Below are 17,950 nucleotides of genomic sequence, written 5' to 3' on the forward strand. Positions count from 1 at the left end.
TGCTCTTCTCTGTGCCTTGTACCCACACTTCCCTGCCCACAGTACTGACAACCGGTAAGACCAATGCAAACACAATGCTGTAAAAACGTGTGAGGACAAATAAGCTGGTTAATTTGTGGAAAATCCAGCCTGATGATGAACCAAGCAGATTTCAGCAAAACTTATTTAAAAACGTTGTTCCTCATAAATGCACACACAAGCACATTTGTACATTGTTTTAAATACAAAATATCATTTAAGAGGTTATAATGCAATTCATTTTTTACAAAACAACTTTTTTTAAATGAATGCACTGCCAGGAGTGATTATTAATCACTTTAGTTTGCGATGCATAAAGATTTAAAATATGTAATGATTCTTCTGTAATTGAATCCCTGTGAGAGGTTAATGGACCATCATGACTCCCATCTACTGGAAACTAGGTGGATGGGGGAAAATAATCTGCTGAATCATAGCTTCTTAAATACAGGGTGACATGCTTGAGCTATTTGATGTGAAATAAAGTAAAATCAATGAATGGTAAAGGGATATTGATATGCTAACTTAAGCTGTGTATTTTCAAGTGTTTGTAATTGTATATTTGTGTGTGTTTCATATTCTATTGTAATAATGAGAAGTGATGTATGTTGCTGCTGTTTCCTGCAGCTACCACTTGCAGGCCCTGCGGCACCTTGCTGTGCTGGCTGCAGAGCCACGACTGCTGGTTCCTGTAGATGTGGACTCCCTGAAGCCTTGTTACGCCCTCTTGGAGGTCACATATAAGGTCAGTTCACATGACACGTATGAACCAAACTGAATGAACAATGAGCTTCCTGCTCTCTTTGCTCAGTTTATGGCAGATTTCAAAACAGTTTGTAAACTTGCAAGTCAGAACATATGATAAATATCAGCCAAGACAACATCTAAAAGTCGTAAGCTGACATTTCTTCTTTCACTATTCAGTTTTAAAAGGAAGAAAGGATTCATCCCACTTTGTTTTTACATGTTTTTATCTACCATTGCCTCACACATATTTTTATATTATTTATTCTCTTATAGATTTTATTGTTTATTTTTTCTTTTTGTAGTTGATAGCTTGATAACAAACATTAATGCCTTTAAAACTACAAATATGTTTGTTTTTGTTTTTTTCTTTTCAAATTATTACGTAGAATGCTGGTAGTGGCTAGATTACAGAGAAAAAGCAATGAGCCATATTTCTCCTAATGAATAAACGTCTCTTACTTAAGGGTAATTTCCTATTGTTTTAAAAACGAGGAACTGAAATTCCCCTGAATGCCCAGCAAAACACTTTTATGTTTCCCTTTTTAAAAAATTGTAACCAAAGTGTAAAAAGACACATGCCGTTTGTGTCGGCCAGGACCGCGTCTACGTATTTGTGTGCGTCATTGTGGCTTAATGTTAGATCATTTCATTAATTTACAGCATTGTTCTCTTTTCCAGCGTAGTCACCCGTACAGGGAAACATAAACATCACTCTGTATGCATGATGCCAACGTGATTCATAATGGACCTTAATTCATTTAAATCAATGTAGATTCATTTACATGTTTTTATACCATTTATTTCAGAAAAAGCAACAACAAGCATGTACAGTATCTCACAGAAGGGAGTACACCCCTCACATTTCTGCTAATATTTCAATATATCTTTTCATCGGACAACACTATAGAAATTGAACTTTTAAATACAGAATCTCAAAGTTTAGTTTTTACAGTTCGGTGTCCTGTATATCAAAGTTTAATTTCTATAGTGTTGTCCTATGAAAAGATATAATGAAATATTTTGTAAAAATGCAAGGGGTTTACTCACTTCTGTGACATATTGTATGTAAATGTGCCAGTGAAGAGAACAACTTTCAGTTAGCTTAGTTAGAATAATTTATTTGATCTTCTCCTTACAATCTTTCAGCTATTTTTTAACAGTATTGCTAAGATGTACAATTATTGGGGGTATTTTTAATTTATAGTAAAATGAAAGCATTTTTTAATCATGCTTACTTTCTTTTTTGTCCTATTTTTTTTAATAGTTGCATATTTATAACTATTTAATTCATTTTTTGCACATAGTTATTTTTAAGTTTTGTAACCTTTGATGATATTTATTAATAAATCAACCTTTAATTTCACATTTTTAGCCTTTCATTATTTATTACTAGTTACTGATCTGTGTTAGAGCTGCATAGCGTATGTGTCAAGTTCAGCTATTTCTATTCTAGTGTTTCCACAGATAAAGGAGGGTTGAAGATTTAAAAACTTAGCACCACCTTCAACAAGACACTTTTATTACGTTCTCAACAGAAATTTCAACCTGATGCTGCAAACATGCTACTGTTTTTGAGAGAAAAGTGCCAGCCTTTGTATACATTATATATTTACAGTACTCAGTGTTTCTCACAGATCAGTTAGCAATTTGTGGAGCTCCCCTGATGCCGGTGAGGGAGGGGGGTTTTAACAAAATACCTATTTTCCCATCAGAGAGCTGTTGATCTGCATAGAAAGACATGGCTGGGGGGTAATGAATTGCTATCAAATATTAAGTGTAAACTAATCAGCATGAATGCAGCATGTAATGCACTTAGATACTGTTCTAAACTCTAAAAAATATCATTGGCTATTTTTTTTACATATTTAATATCTGATGACCACTTAAGTTGTAATAATTAGCAAATTATTTACTAAAATCTGAGCCTTAAAAAAAAATTGAAAAAAAAAAAAAATTCTCATTTGTGCCACTGTTTTCCTGGTCAGTGCCCCTGACCCCCTGATCAAAACTTTTCAAGGCCTGGTCCTGCATATAAATCCTTTCCATTACCTGTCAACCACTTGTTTAGAAAAGAGTCCTGCTCTGATTTGTATTTCGGAACCTGTTTTAAATTTCTTCACCACATTCATGGCTCCTAACAGATAAGCCAATGATTTAGAGAAGTCGTCTTGTTTCATCCAGCTTGTTTCACTCTCACTAGAAATCTGATCCATCTGGCTGTATTATAACCAGCAGATTCAGCAAACCTCAAGCTAATAATGAAAATATAAAAAAAAAAATCCATCCCCGGGACCCTGCCACAGAGGAGCTTTTTTTACCACCTCAGCGACCATAGCCCCAGAGATAGGAGCGCCCACACCAGGGTCCCCTGACTCTGCTTCGTCATTGGAAGATGTGTTTGTGAGATTGAGGAAGTCTTCGATGTATTCCCTCCACTACCCACAACATCGTAAATCAAGGTCAGCAGCCCCCCATCCCCATTGTACATAGTGATGATGGAGCTCTGCTTCCCCCTTCTGAGCTGCCCTGATGATAGACCAGAATCTCCTTGAAGCTGTGTGGAAGTCATTCTCCATGGTCTCTCAAAACTCCTCCTATGCTCGAGTTTTTGCCTCAGTGACTGCTAAAGCCACGTTCTGCTTAGCTCACCGATACCCATCAGCTGCCTCCGGAGTCCCACAGATCGAAAAGGCCCGATAGGACGACTTCTTCAGCTTGACGGAATCCCTCACTGCTGGTGTCCACCAATAAGATCTGGGATTTCTGCCGCAACAGGCACCAACGACCTTACAGCCACAGCTCCATTTGGCCGCCTTAACAATAGAGGCACAGAACACAGCCCACTCGGACTCAGTGTCCAATGACTCACCCGGGACATGGTTGTAGCTCTGTTGGAGATGGAGTTGAAACTCTTTCTGACAGGGGACTCCGCCAGACGTTCCCAGCAGACACGTTCTGTCAGGCCTGACCCGCATCCTGCCCCACCATCTGAGCCAACTCACCACAAGGTGGTGATCAGTTGACAGCTCCGCCCCTCTCTTCACCCGAGTGTCCAAGACATGCAGCCACAAGTCCGATGATACGACTACAAAGTTGATCGTTGAACCGCAGCCTAGAGTGTCCTGGTGCCAACCATATGAACACTCACAACAACACCCACATGCCCCACAGACGCGATGCCCCAATACGGACATATAACCTACCGTAGCCTATCTCAACTAAAACCACATTTCATCTTAAGGGCATTATTTGCTGGGTTACCAACATTATATTATTATAGGGTGCTTAATAAAGTTTAGTTCATTAGACTTACAATACCTTTTCTCAGTTACAAAAATTTTTGGGCACGTACGTTTTGAGCACAGAATATCATACTAACCTTTGGTAAACTCCAGATTTTATCAGATGTCTTCTCTGTGCCAAATATTTTGCTGCTTTGGGTTTTCTTTTGAAAGCCCTTGTACATTATGCGTGGAGAGGAGGAGTGGGCGAATCAGCTGTTAGCGTGTGTCACCGGTCACCAGAAAAGCTAATAAAGACATAAAATATTCAGATTTTATGCTGGAGGCAGCATCAAGGAGGGGCGGGGTGGAATCTGTGGTGCTGTGCCACACATTGGCCTATGTGGGGGAAACCCTGGTTCTCATATTTAACTTATTGAGACTTAATCCATCATACAGTTTCAAGCTTACCTGCACACATGCAAATGGTACCTGGAGTCTTTGTGGATTTAAAAGAGAAACATTTATGTATTCATCACTTATTTATTTATTCTGTTAACACTTGGGTAGGGCTGTCGATAGGAATCAGTCTGTGTAATTCTCTTGTCTTTTATGCTCATTGTTAATTCTCTGTAATGTGTAAATACAATATACAAAACCCACAGGATTGCTTTTGTCTTTTGATTGATAGTTGCAACACCTAAATGCAGCCATAGGATATTTTAAACACTCAAAGTTCAACTTCACTTCGCATTACATATGAGACATTTTGATATTGTGTATATTGTTTCAGGGGACCAAGTGGTACAATGAGACAACAGTAGAACTGATGGCTCCTACCATGCTTCCTGAGCTGCACCTTCTCAAACGGGTAGAGCCTGAATACAAATGTTAACACTACTGATTATTCATGACATCCTAAATAATTTTAGATTAAATGAGCATATTTTGATTTCTTAATATCTTTATTTTCTGATTTGGAATTAAATGCTAACTATAGGTAAAGGTGAAGGGTCCACGCTACTGGGAACTATCCATAGATCTCAGCAAAGAAACGCATCACCTGAAGTAAGTATAGAAGAAAGTGAAGCGCAGGTTTCAATTTAATGTTAATTTAGCTGGTTTCGTTTGTACCCTGTAACCTCTTTTCACAGAGCCAGAATTTTACTTATTTATTTTTTGCATATTTTGAACTTTTTGTCAGTATCACTTTTACTGGTTAGAAAATCAACAAATCAATGATGTGATTGGATTATTAAAATCTGAATGGAAGTTTTGAACTACTGATTGACATGAAAAAAAATCTGTCTCTCCTTCAGGTCCATTCTGTCCAGAGATGGAGTCTTGTATGTAAAACTAAGGGCCGGCCAGCTGCCCTACAAAGACGACCCTCAGGGATGGAAGAGCCTGCTGGCTACAACCGTCAACCACAGAAACTCTGGAGTCAGAGCCTTCAAGGTAAACACAAGAAGATGTCATATCCACCAAAAAACCACATCCATCATAAGAGGTCAGATGAGTCTCTGTAGAGCAGAGTGATCTGACAGCAAAGGCTTGTTCTAATACTACATACACGCTAAATGTAGTACATTTCAGATGGTCTCAATTGTGTGCTTGTTTGCCACAAATGAACCAAGCAACATCCCTACGTAGGTGGGGGAATTTTTAGTCTTATTTCTCTAATTCATGACATCATGCTGTATGATTATGTTGCACAACAACTGCAAAATATTTGCTATGTTCCTGCAGAGGCAGCCACACCCCAGCTTGCTTAAAAAAAATCTATTTTAAATCTTTAAAATGTATTTGCAAACAAACTGCCTCTGAAATTTACCTTGCGTTCAGTCTTAACAATTACTGGATAAGCTTATGGATAAGTTTATATGTAGATTTATTTTTTTATTTGCCTATTCGATTAGCCTTTTTTTTTATTGAGTATTCATCATCCACACACTGGTCTTTATGTAGCTAGGATTTATAACAGATGTTCACTTGTATGATTTGACATTTCTCGTGGAGGTTTTTCATTATTGTCAAACTCTATTGTAGCTGCTGGAAGGTTGCTGCCCTGTAGACCAAACAGGATAAAATGTTGACCATGTTTTACTTTGCTGGTTGCTTTTAAAATTCTCTTTAAATACATGGATTTGAAAACAGATCAGTTCATCAAACGAAGTCAGTGGAAAAGAAAACAACCTCCTCCCCGGTGAACGGTTGAGTCCAGTCTTGGCAGGTTGTCGCTGCAGGTTCAGCAGGCCGTTGTGTCTGACAGACTATTACTGGTTTCCTGATGGCTTCATTGTGTGCTGCCAATATGTCTTAAGATCCAGAAAGAGAAAAATGTACATTGTTGATTCCACTTGTCCTCAATGTCCTTCCTCTCCCTACTTTAAATCCTTCTCATTCAAATAATATTATCTAATACAGTTCTTTAGTTGCCTCTTTTATTAATCTTTTTTTTTTTTACTCTTTACTCCCTTCACGGTTCTGTTTTTCTGCAGCCTGAAGCCATCTCTACTTTCACCTCTGAGCCGGCTCTCATCTCCTTTGCCGAGTTCTTCTGTAAAACCACTGACGGGACAAAACATGTGAGTTTTACACCCAGAAATATTTCCAGCTGTTGCTGTTGCAGTTATGGGATATAACTTGAATTATCTTGCAGCCATGCTGGCACCATGGGTGGCCTGAGACAGCCTGCAACTGGCTTCAAACCCTAACCCCTAACAGCTATCCACTTTGTCAGACCTAAATATTGTGTTGTTTTGTCATTTCCACAAGTTAAGATGTCCTGAATCATATTTTAATTTTTGCCAGGCAATTCTTCTCTTGATATTTTAAAACCAAGTTTACTCATGTCCCATGTTTCTTCTTTTTATTGAATTTTGAGAGGGGTAATCCAGGCAGAAACAAACCAGGGAGTTTGGTAACTTTTCAGGGGAACTCACAATATCAGGGGAATTTAACTATTGTTTTTGTCACACCTCTGTAATTAGAAACAATACGGGAAAAAAAGTGTTGTATTTAAATAATTAAAGGTCAAACATTGCCAGACCGTAATCATAATAGAGCATTTGTTCACACCAAACAGGATTCTTGCAGTATTTTTAGTCTGGGGCTGCTATCGCTGCTGATAAGCATCTGGAAATGGTTTCCTTTCAGACAGCTTGGAAAACACCCAGACATGTTTGTTTTTCTAAAAACTAAAACCATTAATATGTTTATATGTATCCTGCATTTAGGCTATAAATCCTGACTGAAATCTACTATAGCAAACAAACAATAATAGATTTTAATGCCTCATGTGTTGTTGCTAAAGGTATTACACTCCACATAAATTATAACTTAACACTTAAACAAATGCAAATCACTTTTGTCTTTAAAACAGACAAAATAATACTAAACATTTAACAAAGAAATTATTTTAAACATTTAGTAAACATGGAAACATGCAGTACTGAATGTGTATGGAATTAACAGCAGCTATGTAAGAATTTGCACCACACAGTGAAACAATTTACACAACCACCCATGTCGTCCTTCAGTAAAGATAATTTGCAGCTTGCCTGTGTTTATGTTTACAAAATGCAGCAGAAAGGAGGTGTGTTAAATGGTCCAGTAGCTTGAATCATACGTCTTTAAACATGTTCTCAATGATGCCAAATTCTCAATATGGTAGAAAGTGTTTTAAGAAACATGATAAGCCAACTTTGTCTCAGAATGTAAATGAGGCTAAAACTCAGCAGTCATGCTTAAGCTAAAGTTTTTAAAATATACATAATGAAAAGCTGGGGACCATTATAGTGGTTATCAGTTCTCCAACTGCAGGGTGCATGCTGAGTGTGTGTCCAAATTTCATGTCCATTTGTATAATAGTTGTTAAAGCCTTACATTCAAAACCAGTCAGTTTCATGAGCGGCTTGATTATGTCAAGCTCCATGATTTTTATATATATGTATGTATAATTACCGCGACCCTTAGTTGACTAAGCAGTAGATAATGAATGAATATATATATATATATATACATAACTAGCACATTCCACACAAAGACACTTTAAGGATTTAGAATAAATAATTTAGATTGTCTTGACTGATGCTCCCTTTGCTTATTAGTCACTGGACTCCTATTCTGTGTATAAGGAAGGTGCTTAATTAAAGCATCGGGTTAATCAGCGAGATTGCAGGGGCCACTAGTTTTGAGTTAGGTACTGAAATGTAAGAAAATTAATCAGATTGTAGCTTAACATTGTAATTGAATTTAAGAACTGTTAATCTGATTTTCACCACTTCAGTCACACCAACTCTGCCTCCATTTATTCCTTCACCTGCCATTGGATATTGGATGTAAACATGACTTTACTTTTAAATTGAAAATGCAATCTTTTCTGCCAGATAATTACAAAATCTATTCCAGTCTGTTTTGTTTAACTAAGTGTGAAATGGCTTCATATCTAGATATAACTGTGGAGAAGTTTGAAAATAAATAAACTACCTTAAGAAAATTGGATTTATTTTTTAACCTGCGCACAGCTTCCAAATTAATCACTGCACTGCACTGAATTAAGGCTGTATTCTGAAGAAACGAAACCCTGTACAAGCCTTATTTTGAGCTTCAAAATAAATGCAGATCCTGAAATCCTGAAACTACTTATGAGTTTTAATGAGTGGAGCATCTTATTTTTGTAAATGGGTTTGATTTAACAAGAGTTTATAACTCAATTGAAGGTAATTTCTATGGAAATAACACAAACTCTTACCATACATCGAGGGGAACCAGACAGTATTAATCAAACTAGAAAATGTTGCAACAGGTTGTTATCTTTAAATCAGAATACAGTATGAATAGATGGAAAACTAAGAAAGTCTTTATTATGTATGCACTGATTTTATCATATTAAGACATGCTCCATTGGTTTTCTGTTTTTACAGAGAGAAGACACTCTGGTATTGTTTTCTGTAATGCTGTATGAATGTGTGACCCAGGAGTGTCCAGAGATAATGCCGACATATATCGCTATTGAGCAGGTAACACACTTGAACCTTGTAACATTGGACAAAGTTCCAATAGTTGAATGCTACCCTAATAAAAGTTATTATTTATGGTGCTGGACAGGATTGGCAGACTTGTGAGCTGTGCTTATTTTATGGAGAGCTCTATCAGATGAATAAGATTAGTTTGTCCAGAGATTCTGACTTTTGGTTTTTGCATTGCTCAGAAAGAAGTACAGTTGGTCCATAATGATTATACTGAAAAGCATAATCTGTCAATAAACCATTGAAAAGACATTTTGTAATAGACGTTGCACAAAGAAATCTCACACGGAGAGGCTTTGTGTTTTTATTTATATTTCTGCCTTGATCTGTCAGGCTGTAGGCGCCTTGTGTCGCAGTGACCTACAGGAGACCTTTTCCTTGTGGCAGCTACGTCTGGTGGTGGAGATGTGGGAAAGCAGGATGCTGCGAGGTCCTGCTAATCGCCATGACACCTTGCTCACCTCAGAGTTTCTGCCAGTAATGAAGAACGCAGTGGATGTAGCTCTGGACAAATGGCTCAGAGGTGAGGAGCGAGAGGATGGATGGATGGATGATTAGTTATAAATGGACACATAAAATCGTGCTTGGACAATGTGATTAGTAATCTATTACAAAATGTGTACAAAAGTTTGAGTTATTTAAGTTAAAAATTAAGAAGTTTCAACTTTGAAATCTATAACAGAGATTATGCTGAAGCAGGAGTATCAGTTCATATCATGATGGAAAATAGGATGCAGGAGTTTTTTTTTTTCTTCAAGACGATCAAGAATTTAATCTCCAGATCCTTAAAGCTGATCAGTTTTTTACGCAGCTGGAATAAACAAAGTGTGTGTACTTGACTCAACTGACACAAGTCAATTTTTATTTGCTCCCATTAACATTTCTGTTAACCAAAACATTAAAAAAAAAGAAAAAAAGGAGAAGGGAATAATACTGATAACTGCTAACAAGCAGCAACCTGCTGGGAATCTTTCTCTAGTTTTGGCGTGTACTGAAATCTATGCAGACCAAGCATGCAGGCGTCATGGCGACATGGAAAAGGAAAAATAAAGTTACCTGCCACAACTCAAAATTCACTCAAAACTCACCAACTCCCAGTCCAATCTGATCTAAGGATTTGCTTAATTTCTGGACCAGACACAGCCGATCACACCCCAAGCTGTCCTCACCACAGTTCAGGTTATTTTTGGTGTCACAGCGGGGCCCAACACGTTAGTAAGCAGTTTCAGTGCTGTGCTTGATGACACATGATGTCATGTTGCACTAAAATACTTATATTTTTCTGTATATTTACTCTTTAATGACTGCAGTTTATCTTTATCCACAGTAGACGAGCTGAAAATTCATTTTTCTGCTACTTTTTTAAAATTGTATTTACCTTTTTTTTAAATGTGTGAAGCCAGACTGCATGTGTTTGTAAGAGCTTATCCTTGAATATGTTTCTTTTTACGTTTCTGAGGAGAGTAGCAATTAAGAAAGATTAACCCTCTGATGCATGATTTATAAAAAAAAAAACAAAAAACAAAGTGACACTTTTTATTCACACAAACTATTTTACTTCTGCAGAGATGCTTTTCTGTATTTTTCATCTTAATTGACTTATCTTGTATATCTTATCTAATGTAAATAATCTATAAAAAATATATCTTTCATTATCTTCTGTTTATCACTGAGGCAATTTTGGTAATTACAGTGTTTTTGTGTGTGTGTGTGTGTGTGTGTATCTATATATATTACAGTTATACAGTGTATTTATTCTTAAGTGAGTGGTAGTGTATTGGATGACTCACATATGTCCAATGAAATGGCTAATTTAAAAATACCATCCACACCTAGAAAACAGGCTTTAAATAGGTGGACACAGCATCAAAGGGTTAACACAATATAAAACATGCTGAAGAGAGACTCAGAAATCTCGTTCAGTGACTCAAATCTTGCAGAACTTCTGTGCAGTCTGACCACGGCCCTCCATTACAGTGAAAGTGTATGCATGATCTAATAAAACAACAGTGACATTTGGACTGTCATTCTTATCTTAAAGTAGGTGAGGGGTGGGGGTTACAGTATATGTAGAGGTGCAATCAGCAGGATACCGTGTGACAGCTGTCAGCTGAGCACAGTCAGCTGGTTGTCAGGATCCTCTCAAAGCAGCAACAACTTTTAGTGTTTAAATCATAAACATAGCTGACTCCCTGCCAAGTTATTTCAATGTTTCAGCTTGATGGACAGATGCCAGCAGTCATTTTACCCTCAATTTTTACCTTCGCAATATGTGACAGAAAGTTAACTGAGGTTCTTTTGAGCAGCAGTGTCGCGAGCTGGATATGCTGCAGCTTGTTTTCATGTACAGGGGGTGTAGCACATTCGTACCATAGTTTCAAGGTTAAACAAGACTGTGTATACACCCAAACATGCATTCCATCACTGATCTTTCACACACAAACACATTCTCACAGAAAAATACATTCAAAAGCCGTGGGAAACAGGTGAAGTAGTTGGACCAGACTGATCATGTGAACAGTCCAAACCTGCTTTCACTTTAATGTTTAGTAAAGCTTCTAGTTTCTGGCTGATAGTTGGATGGATGTTGAAACTAAATTGACTTCAAGCATCAGGAATGTTACTGTTCTCTGGACCTCACCCATGAATTAAATCCTTGAGATGTTTTTATTTTCTGGTTTGTTGTATATGCTTTTTCTTAGAAGTCTGTGCTGTGGGAATTTTGTTCACGAAACAGATTAAAATCCTCTTGCAGTCACAGATTTATTCTATTTTATGCACAAACTACATGTTTTAACATTAGATGAATGAAGCAATATGCAGAACTGTTTCAGTTACAGCAGTCTTTTAACTTGATTCTCTGAAATATTTTGTTTTAGTTTGATTAAGGCCCCCTGTTTATAAGATGTTGAATGTTTGTTAAATCCCCTGGATTTACCATGCAGATGTTTCCCTTTTGCACACATGCCAGCATGCATGCACAGCTAGTAGGCAGAAATAAATTCCTGTGAAGCCATGATGGCTTAAATCAGGTTATTTTCTTTTACTAGTTAGAAAGAGATAGCTTCATAGAAGATAATTAAAGTATTTAAATCAGTGCTGCATGCAGTATTCGTTCACTGTTTTACTATCACAAGATGTATAAGATAATTCTTTTAATTGTCCCACAGTGCAGACATTTCAGTATTCTAGTGAAAATGTTCTAATGACAATGGCAGCAGATGAATGCATTGACTGCATCCTGTATCAGTGCTGTTCAGCCACTCTACATACTGAAAAAATGTGAAATATTTAGCATGCACTGCCATTAATAAGCAGCTTCTGCCATATTCTAAAACAGCTGTTTACTGCTGCAGTTCTGGTGGGAAAACTTGTCCAACACCCTCATAGGATCCTTGTCTCTGACCAAATCATAGTCATTTATACAATCTCTGCTAAAAGGCAGGTATTCACTTGGGGAAAGTAAATATTTTCCACTCATTTTTTTGTGCATTTCCTGCAGCTAAGACTGAAAAACCACTTCTCATATTAGTCTCTTCATAAACTCTGACATTTTAAGCTGTTTTGTGCCACCTGACTCATTGTTTGTAGAGCATGTGATGTCTTTTTGAAGCACATTGACATCACTGCAGCCAGTGATCATCAGTCAAATAAAACACGTCTCTATAGCAAAGGAGTCCATGACTAAAATGAGGGTAAGTCAAGGAGACATGTCAGGCATGAAAATTTCGAATGACAGACAAACCTTCAGGTAAAACAAAATACTCATAATCTTTATGTGTGATTTTGCTTATAGACAACAGCTCCGTCCTGAGGTCCTACATGAGGGGTGAGATACTTTCTAAGGATGCCCAGTCCATCATGCTGGCCTGTTTCCTCGTGTACCATTCCATCCCCTGTCTCAAGAACACACACACACAGCTGGAGGGTGAGACAAACACATGTTCAAACAAAACCAGCTGCCATCACATCTGAATGCTCAGCACACTTCACAGCAGCAATAATGCAACTCCTTTATGCAGCTTTCTATTATTTCTTCTACACTTTTACTGAAATGTTTTTCTGGAAATTGATTTCTGCATAGATGTTCCCTGCCAATTTATTGTGGGCTGTTACCAGTTAACTTGCCGTTCTTGACTTTGCAAACAGTGGCACATGCTAAAACTGAAGTTAAGGTACCTAGCAGGCTGGGTGTCATGCACCTCCTGACTTTTTAACCTCTTCCTGCACAAGTGGCACGTTTAAAAAGAAAGAGCTTCATGTGAGAGTGTGAGCAGGTTGTACTATGTAAGGTTCATCAACACTCAAGAAGGTAAAATTATTTTAAATGTTACAAAAAACCTAAAAAAAGAAAGCCCAGAAATTTTAAACAAAGATATTGAAACTAGGTACTTAAGCAGTTTAGAAGTGTCATTTTCTCAGTAGACAGAATCTGTTCAGGATGAAGACTGCAGTGAGTCCAGCGCAGCCTCAGTGGTGGTATAAATAGTCATGGCACTGTGTTGATGTTTCCAGATTAGTATAGTGAGCATAATCTCAATATTATACTTTTATTTCATTAGACATAATTTTTTAGTCGTGTCTAAAGCCGCAGTTAATATTTACCATTATCTCATTCATCATTGAAAATGTATTGATTGATTAAATTTTCTACAGAAAAAGGTTCCCACCAGAGGAACTTCAAACTACAACAGAAAGCAGCTCCAGTGATGGTGACTAGAAATCCTGTAATGTTCTTTTTCTTCCCTCAGGCTGCAGCTCATTTGGTGATTTATTGTCACGAAGCAGCCAGCTGGGCATCCCTCTGAGAGACCTGCTGAGGCTAGCACCTGTGCTGCTGGGTTCTGCATGTGGGTCACAGACGTTGCTGGGATTCTCTCTGCCTGCATTTTCATCTTGATGCTTAGAACTAGTCAGCCGACTGGTGAAACTCTGAGATGCAGTTCAAGGTTTACACTGCAAGCACAGGTTGTTTTCAGTTCTACCTGGAAAAGCAGCCGTCATTTGCAGCATGTGACAAAATCTGATTTTTAGACATCTTCAGTGTCAGTGCATCACTGCAGGGTTACTGCCCAGCCTCTAAGCAAAACTCTTTGGACAATTCAGGCTTTGTTTTGCAGCCTCTGGAAAATGGAATAAATATGAATTTTTTTTGTAAGATAGTATTGTAAATAGGATTTTTTTACAGCACCAAGATGGTAAGCTGCAGTGATCATGCAGTAGATGTGCCATTTTTGTGATATAGTCAATTCAAACTGGGATTGTTATTGAAAGGGTTGCTCAAAAGGCCAACAGTAAGCAACTTTTTCTCAAACTGGCTAAACTAACAAGAAAAGATGTGACTGCTCATTAAAAATGAATGGGGCAAACTAGTCATACTAGTGTCAGCGCTGCTTTTGATGGCTTCAGGCTCAGGCATCTGTACTGAGAACATGCAGAGCAACACATGACAATAAATGATAATAAAACAATTATCTTCTCCAGTAAAACTTCTTTTTTTTTTTTTTTACTCTTGAGCTTCATTCAACAAGTTCCCACTGTCATCACTACAGATGCCTTATTGTTTCCTCTACTTTTGTATGTCTACACCTTAAATATATATAACAATCCTGCATTAACTGGAAATTGTTTTTTTTTTATATCACTGAAACCTTGAGAGAAGTTCTGTCTCAGTTTTTTTGCTGTTACCCATCACGTTTTGTTTATTTAGCACAGATGCTGTTGTGTTGGCAGCATTGCATCCCTGTGGTCAAGATACAGGTCCTTTGAAGTTTATTGAGGATCAAAACCAGCTTTGTTGTGTTGTTTCGGTTGGTTCCCCACATGAAAGGATTCTCCTCAACTTCCAGTGTGGAAACGCTGATACACTAGTCTGTATTTACTACTTTCAGTTATTGTGGGGAAAAAGCTTTGTTTCAGCTTTGTGCTTGTGTCTGTTACGGTCAAACAAAATCATGCCTTTGAAATGAAACTCTGAAACTGACCCAGGCATTGACACAGGCAACGGCCAGTGTCTAAGGCTGGAGTAGAAATGACTCCTTAATGTGCGCTGTCCAACACTCAGCCTTCTCTACGAAGCCATGCTGTTGTAATGGATACAGTATGTGGTTTAGCATCCTATTACTGACATATGCAAATGCTTTACTGGAAAAAAAATATCCGTATGGGCACACGCTGCTCTAAAACCTGAATGTACTTTTCTGCATTGATGGTGCTTTTCCAGATGTCTTAGTCACCAGTTCCATATTCCACACCATCAGAGAAGCAAACTTGTGCAGAGTACTGATAAACTGGAGTGTCCCTCTTCTCTTTAGTCTGGAAGACGCATAATATGTTTTCTCTGTTTGTTTAAAATGAGCTTTGGTCCAGAGGATGAAGGTGGTTCTGTACGCAAAAGGGCATCCAACCCATTACTAGCAAGATGTAGCTAGTAAAGTGGCTGGTGAGAGTTATAATAAACAAGCAATTTCACTATTAAATGGCAAAGTTGTGTTTTGCCAACAAGTTTGAAACCCTAGACTGATCGGGGACATTCCCAATGGAGTAGCATAATTGAAGTGGCTGAAACTGGGGGTGGAAATTCCTGTCAGGTGCAGTCACAGTTCATCCAGAGAAAGGGATGTAAAAATAGAAAACACGCTTTAAGAAAAATAAAACTAGTAGTAAATACTGATGCCTTCAGATTGACTCAAATATTTAACTGTGAACTATGATTGTATCAAATACCTTTTGGTCTTCTGTGTGGTTTTCGTTTTAGTAGTTATGCTTTGTATCTATGCAGAGATGTTCTTAGCTTGATTATGTCCTGTCACATGCAGCTGCATACAAAAAACGGTCTGTTTGCATTTTATTTCAATAGGAAGACAAATGCTTGCTTCCAGGATAACATGTTTGTATCAGCTGTGTTACATCTAAAGCCTCTGACAGCTCAGTACTCAGTGTTTGGGAATCTCTAGTTTACAGATGTTTTTTTTTTATATTACAGCATAAAAATTATCAAGATTTTAGATTTTCATTTACATAACTAGTTTTTTTTTTTTTTAAGTTTGGAAACATTTTTTTATTATATAATTTTCTTTTATTAATACTGTTTGACATTCCTGATGCTCAGAATATGCCTGTGTTTTTCCATGTCAGCCACTATAAACTCCTGCCTTGGACTTTAAAGTAACTATAAAGTCTTAGGTTATAATGCCCAGCTGAGTATGGAAATCTGATGTCATGTGGTTGGTGTGTGGGAGGATCTGTTTTGTGTATTCAGCTTAAAGCCTCAGATCATTTCCAACCAACAGCTCTGAGAGCATTCCAGAGCAAATGGAAAACATCCGAACAAACAAGTGGTCCACACCCTCCTCACAGATCTGCAGCATGCAGAGCAACTCCTTTCTCTATCGTCAAAATCTTCTGTCTGGTGATATGTATTCATGCACTTTTTAATCTTATTTCTTTATCTCAAAGCTACACTAAATATGGTTAGAAACTAAAATAAAGTTCACGTTTGTTTGTCAGTCATTACTTGTACTGACTCTGGTTTTAATGATGAGTGTCCTTTCTTTCTGCTCTAGGTTTGCTCCCACTCATGCCAAGGCTAGTTCTCCATTTGTATGGACAGATTGTGGGCTTTGAAGCATCTGCTGGGCACTAAATTAGCTGGTCCACCCATATTTAAGCACACTCGTGTTTCCTGCTGCACAAAAGTATTAAACAGGTCTTTTATTTAGAGATTTAACATTAAAAAGGCCCTAAAATAGCAACCAGACATGATTCATAGGCTTGTTATTAATGAGAAAAACGGCTGCATGGACTTTTATTCTTCTACAGGGAGACATTAGGGTTATATCTGTTTTGACTCACTTCCTGCCTTTTATCATGATTTGCTATTGTTTGGGTAAATATTTGACACAGTACTTTACTTCAACTTAACAGCAATGACTTCTTCCATCCATTTCTCTGCAGAGACATTACACACACCAACCTGAACATCTGCCAAGTCAGTCAGCTTGTTACCGTAACAGGACCCTACATGAACAGGACATTTCTGTGCCAACATTTTAACGGTTCTGGCTGTCATGCAGTCATTTTCTCGTGGGAAACATTGATGTCATCTGCTTAGAGCGCCAATCAGAGTTTAGCTAAATTTGAATCAAAATGGGAACGAACCTGAATGGTTGTTTCTGATGCCGTTATGATTGTCATACAGGCGTACTTTGATGCAGACTGAGCTTGATGGTCAACTGTTATCCTTATGTGCAGAAAGTGCAAAATTTAGAAATACGCCTCGTTTCCAAGTAGTATCCTTAAATAAGTCATAAATGTAAAACAGGCAAATTCGCATTCATCAAGTTATAATTCAGTGGTTTTTTCATTATTTGACTGAATAAATACTGACAGCTATGTCTTGCAATGTATTCTTTTTAGATTTAATAAAAATGAAAAAACAAAAAGTATCTCAAACAAAGCAGTGTTTTCAATAAAGGTAGCTCTTCTTTAAGCTACTCAAATTACCTGCATTTAATTTTTAAGTAATACATTGTACCAAACTCACAAATTTTCCCTAAAAAAAAAGAAAAAGAAAGCAGAGATGTAGTACAGCCTGAAAAACACAAGGTCAAATCCCACATTCCAGTTGATTGTCAACATGGTATTTCATGGACTTAGGCAACTCACATTTACAGATTTACAATTAAACTAAAGAAAAGAGCTCAGACATCTAAATTTGCATGTCTGTTTTTGTATCTAAGATGGATCAAGTGTGCCATATTAAAAAGTTCAGGTCTCAATGTGGCCTCAGCATAGCCATAGTTAGACAAATCAAATTTTCTGATAGTGAGTTTTGCAAGGAATTTATACACATAAACATCACATTAGATAACCAGTCTTACAGTGTCCTGCTGCATATTTAGCTGGCTGATAAAATGCACGTGGTTTCCT

General features: G+C 37.5%; 1 protein-coding gene across 2 annotated transcripts in view; it reads left to right on the forward strand.

Moving 5' to 3' along the window:
* anapc1 (anaphase promoting complex subunit 1) overlaps nt 1-14,953 on the forward strand; it is a 45,273-nt gene extending 30,320 nt beyond the window's left edge. For both annotated transcript variants that reach the window (XM_042010554.1, XM_042010555.1), the window contains exons 44-53: nt 1-54; nt 646-763; nt 4,780-4,857; nt 4,987-5,054; nt 5,306-5,444; nt 6,488-6,574; nt 8,915-9,010; nt 9,353-9,542; nt 12,816-12,947; nt 13,771-14,953. The exon at nt 1-54 is cut by the window's left edge and continues 33 nt beyond it. In XM_042010554.1, the coding sequence (XP_041866488.1) occupies nt 1-54; nt 646-763; nt 4,780-4,857; nt 4,987-5,054; nt 5,306-5,444; nt 6,488-6,574; nt 8,915-9,010; nt 9,353-9,542; nt 12,816-12,947; nt 13,771-13,919 (1,111 nt within the window). In that variant the 3' untranslated portion in view covers nt 13,920-14,953. The remainder of the gene's footprint in view (nt 55-645; nt 764-4,779; nt 4,858-4,986; nt 5,055-5,305; nt 5,445-6,487; nt 6,575-8,914; nt 9,011-9,352; nt 9,543-12,815; nt 12,948-13,770) is intronic.
* The last annotated feature ends 2,997 nt before the right edge of the window (nt 14,954-17,950 follow it).

Source organism: Melanotaenia boesemani, chromosome 16 (genome assembly GCF_017639745.1).
Source record: "Melanotaenia boesemani isolate fMelBoe1 chromosome 16, fMelBoe1.pri, whole genome shotgun sequence".
Lineage (NCBI taxonomy): Eukaryota > Metazoa > Chordata > Actinopteri > Atheriniformes > Melanotaeniidae > Melanotaenia > Melanotaenia boesemani.